The sequence below is a fragment of the Rhinoraja longicauda genome, chromosome 3 (genome assembly GCF_053455715.1).
Source record: "Rhinoraja longicauda isolate Sanriku21f chromosome 3, sRhiLon1.1, whole genome shotgun sequence".
NCBI lineage: Eukaryota > Metazoa > Chordata > Chondrichthyes > Rajiformes > Arhynchobatidae > Rhinoraja > Rhinoraja longicauda.
Genome location: NC_135955.1, coordinates 94070563 through 94076562, shown reverse-complemented (window position 1 = coordinate 94076562; position 6000 = coordinate 94070563). Strand labels below are relative to the sequence as shown.

The following is a 6000-nucleotide window of genomic DNA, read 5'->3' as shown; positions in this document are numbered from 1 at the left end:
CCGCGGGACGTTTCAGTGTCCGGTGCGGCTCGGCCGCTGGACTTAACATCGCCGGCGCGGCTTGGCCGCGGGACGTTTCAGTGTCCGGTGCGGCTCGGCCGCGGGACTTAGCAGCGGCCGCGGTGCCTTCCATCGCCCGGCGCGGCTCGGCCGCTGGACTTAACTTCGCCGGCGCGGCTCGGCCGCGGGACGTTTCAGTGCCCGGTGCGGCTCGGCCGCGGGGCCTTCCATCCCCTTGCGGGGGCTGTGCGTGTCGGTTGCCTCGGTAGAGGTCGAGCTGCCTGTCCGTGGGCGCGGGGAAGAGAGTGGAAGTTTTGTTGCCTCCATCACAGTGAGGGGGTGTTTGGAGTCACTGTGATGGATGTTTGTGTTGGGGTCGTGTGTCCTGTGTTCTTTTCTTTTTTGCTGTGTCTTGTGACTGCTGAAATTTCGTTCGGTATTTATACCGAATGACAATAAAGTTCTGTTATACTGTTATACTGTTATACTCTACCGCTGCACCACGATAGCCGCCCTTATAGAGTCATAGAGTGATATAGCATGGAAACAGGCCCTTCGGCCCAACTTGCCCACCCCGGCAACATGTCCCGTCTACACTAGTCTCACCTGCCCGCGCTTGGTCCATATCCCTCCAAACCTGTCCTACTCATGTACCTATCTAAATGTTTCTTAAACGTTGAGATAGTCCCAGCCTCAACTACCTCCTCTGGCAGCTTGTTCCACACACCTACCACCCTCTGTGTGAAAAAGTTACCCCTCAGATTGCTATTAAATCGTTTCCCTTCGTTGTCCTTATGAATCTTCAGAAGCTGTTTAATTAAGTCTTACACAAAAGGCTTAAAATTAAGGTAATGTAGTGAAAGGGTCAGTGACGATAATGGAGAGGAAATTTGCTTCAAGGATGAGGGCAAAGAGGTGTGATGAATATAATATAGAACAGTACAATGCAGGAACAGGCCCTTCAGCCCACAACGTCCTTGCTGAGTAGGGTTGCCAACTCTCCCATATTAGCTGGGACATCCCGTATATTGGGCTAACTTGGTTTGTCCCATATGGGACCACTCTTGTCCCATATTAGGCCCGGGGGGTGCTGTAGGCCCGGACACTGTAGGCCCCGACTGTGTAGGCCCGGGGGCCGCTGTAGGCCGGGACAGTGTAGGTCCCAACTGTGTAGGCCCAGGGGCCGCTGTAGGCCCAGACACTGTAGGCCCGGACACTGTAGGCCCAGACAGTGTAAGCCCGGAGGCCCGGGTGCTGCCTAACAACCTAACGAGGTTGCGTAGCAATCTGCCTCCCGGCCTGGGTAGCCGCCATTGGTGGAGCGGGAGCACGTGGCCGCTGGCTGGGTGAGGTCACATGGGGGGCGGGGCGGTGACGTCACCTTTTGTCCCTTATTTGTGAGTGAGAATGTTGGCAACCCCTAATGCTGATGCCAGGTTAAAGTAGTCTCCTCTGCCAGCGCATAATCTATATCTCTTCACACCCGTCACATCCACGTTCAGTTTATTGTTAAGCTTTTATTCAGCTTTTTGTTGCATGCTAACCGCTCAGTGAAAAGACTTTACATAATTAAGCAGTCCACAGTGCGCAGATACGGGATAGAGGGAATAACGTTTAGTTAACGACTAGGCTTGTATACACTGGAATTTAGAAGGATGAGAGGAGATCTTATCGAAACGTATAAGATTATTAAGGGGTTGGACACGTTGGAGGCAGGAAATATGTTCCCAATGTTGGGGGAGTCCAGAACCAGGGGCCACAGTTTAAGAATAAGGGGTAGGCCATTTAGAACTGAGATGAGGAAAAACTTTTTCAGTCAGAGAGTTGTGAATCTGTGCGATTTTCTGCCTCAGAAGGCAGTGGAGGCTAATTCTCTGAATGCATTCAAGAGAGAGCTAGATAGAGCTCTTAAGGATAGTGGAGTCAGGGGGTACGGGGAGAAGGCAGGAATGGGGTACTGATTGAGAATGATCAGCCATGATCACATTGAATGGCGGTGCTGGCTCGAAGGGCCGAATGGCCTCCTCCTGCACCCATTGTCTATTGTCCATTTCAAGATAAGGTCCAGTAAAGTCTTATTATAGTCCGAGGGCCTTCAATGAGGTAGCACTGCTCTCTGGTTGTGGTAGGATGGTTCAGTTGCCTGATAACAGCTGGGAAGAAACTGTCCCTGAATCTGGAGGTGTGCGTTTTCACACTTCTGTACCTCTTGCTCGATGTGAGAGGGGAGAAGAGGGAGTGGCCGGGGTGAGACTGGTCCTTGATTATGCTGCTGGCCTTGCCGAGGCAGCGTGAGGTGTAGAAGGAGTCAATGGAAGGGAGGTTGGTTTGTGTGATGGTCTGGGCTGCGTCCACAACTCTCTGCAATTTCCTGCGGTCTTGGATGGAGCTGTTCCCAAACCAAGCTGTGATGCATCCCGGTAAAATGCTTTCTCTGGCGCATCTGTAGAAACTGGTGATAGTTGCACCCCGAACTTCCTAAGAGGGAGGAGAATCCTAATATTCTCAGTGGCAGCATTGAAAGGATGAAAATATACCTCACAAGCAGTGTTTTACAAATTAAAAATTGCCTTCTCACTCTGTTTTATTCTCCCAGTGCCCCAGTGGGCTGGATTTCAAAAGATATACAAAATCCTGGTATACAATAGGCATATATTAGGTGTACAATATCATGAGAGGATCAGATCGGGTAGATGCACAGAGTCTTTGACCCAGAGTAGGGGAATCGAGGACCAGATGACACAGGTTCAAGGTGAAGGGGAAAAGATTTAATAGGAATTCGAGGGGTAACCTTTTCACACAGAGGGTGGTGGGTGTGTGGAACAAGCTGCCAGAGGAGGTAGTTGAGGCTGGGACTATCCCATCGTTCAAGAAACAGTTGGACAGGTACATGGATAGGACAGGTTTGGATGGATATGGGCCAAGCGCAGGGAGGTGGGACTAGTGTAGCTGGGACATTGTTGGCCGGTGTGGGCGAGTTGGGCCGAAGGGCCTGTTTCCACACTGTATCACTCTGTGACTCTATGAAGGGCCTGTTTCCACACTGTATCACTCTGTGACTCTATGAAGGGCCTGTTTCCACACTGTATCACTCTGTGACTCTATGACAAAAAGTGACAGGTTCGCACATTTAAATACTCCTCCGATATTCCGTCAGCCATCCGCGCAGAAAGAAGGCAGCCGGTGTATTTTAAAGATTTTATTTTCAAGTATAAACTCCTTTTGAAACACTTTACATAAATTAACATCTTCGGAGACTAGTATCTGATGAACAGTAAAGTGGAATTCATATAAAAACTCCATAAGGTACTGGTCTCAACATACTTTACAAAAAAAAGGAAATGTTTTTTTTTTGTTTTTGTTTCGTTTAGCGGGTAAGAAGGATCTTGTAGATGGCAGGAACTCCCAAGACAAATCCACCAGCTTTGTATAGTTGTGGCCGCTGTTAAAGTCACACTGCTGGCTCTGTGGAAAGTGTCCTCGTACAAGAGATAGGAGAGAAATGACCCGTCTCCACTCCCACAGTGCGGTCAGTACAAGCATCGGTTGGTCTCTGTCTCCCTCTCCCTCTCTCTCTCCATCTCCCTCTCCCTCTCGCTGCCACTGGATCAACTTAACATGAGGAAAGATTGAGACTAATTCCGGGGTAAGCAAAATGTTAATTTTCATGTAGTCATACATGAAAATGTATCTGTACGTTTTCTAAAGTTTAATATGTAACGCTCTGTCGGAAAGCAAACGGAAAACGGTCAAACAGGTTTTGGCCAAGTACAAAATTGTTACGCTTTTTGTGAGGGTTTTTTTTTTAATATACATATGTTAGTCCAACTCCTGCAGTCCGGCGATCAACCGGTAAACAAGTCATGGTTATTGTTCTCGAGCAGTTGCCAATTCCCGATATATTCTGGGGGTGGTTTTTCGAAGTCTTTGTTCACACCGACCGTCTTTGCACCTCCTTCCGTAGAGGGAGGTGGCTGGGCTGGGAAAACGATTGCCCACCAAGTCGGCCAGCTCGAGGAAAGACCGCGTGTTACAGATCGACAGGATTGTTGGTGCCACCAGATGCCTCAAAGTCTCCTCGGGTGAAAGTGAGGGCAGGACAAATGGCGGCAAAAAGACTTAATCGCTCTGTTCTCTCCCGGGAAAAAATAATGAACAAAGGCGTTGACTTTGTCTCTCTTTGGCAGCCACCAACTGGCCTGTGTGTTACCTCTTTCCAATCTCGTTCTGTCTGAGGAACTGGATATTGTTCACACTGTCGGCCAGCTCTGGGTACTGTTCCACAGAGAGGATGTAGTATCCGTCGTAGCCCTGCACCTTGGCCGCGCTCAGTAGCTGACGCTTCTCCCCCTCCGTCCACGGGCGGATCCCCTCCTCGCCGTCGCGCACCCGCCGCTGCTCGCGGTTCCAGGCGTTGGTCAGGGCCCGCTGCCGGGCGCGCTCCAGCAGGCGCGCCCTCTCCTCGTCCAGCGTGGTGCCGTAGCGCACGTGAAGGGAGAGGGCGTGGTATTGCATCTCCACGTCGGTGAAGCGCCGCGCCCGGCCATTCAGCACTGACGTGGACGGCGAGACGGTGACGTTGACGCCGTTGTCCAGCGCCCGGCGGCCGCTGGTCAGCCGCAGGGGGCCTAGGTCGCTCTCGGGCGAGGAGGCCTTGATGAAGTAGTGGGTGTCGCGGCCGCCGATGGTGTAGTGCACGTTCTCCAGGTAGTACGCCCCGTTCAGCACCGCCGCCACTTTCACACAGTCCTCGTTGGCGATGTTCAGCACGCTGGTTGTCACCTTGCCCTGGCTGATGGACAACATCACCCCCTTGCCCACCAGCGACTTGACAGTAGCAAACCACAGCCAAGGCTTCCCGCCCGTGGCCTGGTGTCGACCCATCTGCACATCAGGCATCTTCCCCAGTTGGATGAACGCCTTGGCCTGTCGTGCCACCATTTGCTGCACTCCAGACAGGTACTAGAAACAACACACAAAGGAGATTTATGTGCGGGAAAGAACTGCAGACACCGATTTCATAGAAACATAGACAATAGGTGCAGGAGGAGGCCATTAGGCCCATCAAATAATATTTAACATAAACATCCACCACAGTTAAAGTAGGAAATATTGCTCTAGGAATAGAGACTTTAGAGTGTGGAGCGATTGTAATGTGTGATTGTAGATCTGCTTCTGTAGCAGGCAGGCAAAGGGTCACCTGTGTTGGGCGCCATCTTACATAGAAACATAGAAAATAGGTGCAGGAGGAGGCGGCCATTCTGCCCTTCGAGCCAGCACCGCCATTCATTGTGATCATGGCTGATCGTCCACAATCAGTAACCCGTGCCTGCCTTCTCCCCATATCCTTTGATTCCACTAGCCCCTAGAGCTCTATCTAACTCTCTTTTAAATCCATCCAGTGAATCGGCCTCCACTGCCCTCTGTGGCAGAGAATTCCACAAATTCACAACTCTCTGGGTGGAAATGTTTTTTCTCACCTCAGTTTTAAATGGCCTCCCCTTTATTCTTAGACTGTGTGACCCCTGGTTCTGGATCTCCCAACATTGGGAACATTTTTCCTGCATCTAGCTTGTCCAGTCCTTTTATGATTTTACACGTTTCTATAAGATCCCCTCTCCTGCCTTCTCCCCATACCCCCTGACTCCGCTATCCTTAAGAGCTCTATCCAGCTCTCTCTTGAATGAATTCAGAGAATTGGCCTCCACTGCCTTCTGAGGCAGAGAATTCCACAGATTCACAACTCTCTGACTGAAAAAGTTTTTCCTCATTTCAGTTCTAAATGGCCTACCCCTTATTCTTAAACTGTGGCCCCTTGTTCTGGACTCCCCCAACATTGGGAACATGTTTCCTGCCTCTAACGTGTCCAACCCCTTAATAATCTTATATGTTTCAATAAGGCGGTCCACACGCAAACTATAAATTCCTAGTAGTCAATATCACCAACAACTTCTCCTGGACCATCCATACTGAAGCAATGACCAAGAAAGCACACCAACT

The 6000-nt window shown here is 50.5% G+C and overlaps 1 protein-coding gene across 4 annotated transcripts in view; it reads right to left on the bottom strand.

The window, feature by feature from the left end:
• Positions 1-3222: 3222 nt before the first annotated feature.
• The window catches only part of LOC144592184 (teneurin-3-like), a 2027615-nt gene continuing 2024837 nt past the window's right edge, over positions 3223-6000 (bottom strand). For all 4 annotated transcript variants that reach the window (XM_078396656.1, XM_078396657.1, XM_078396658.1 and 1 more), the window contains one exon: positions 3223-4962. In XM_078396656.1, coding sequence (XP_078252782.1) covers positions 4207-4962 — 756 coding nt within the window. In that variant the 3' untranslated portion in view covers positions 3223-4206. The remainder of the gene's footprint in view (positions 4963-6000) is intronic.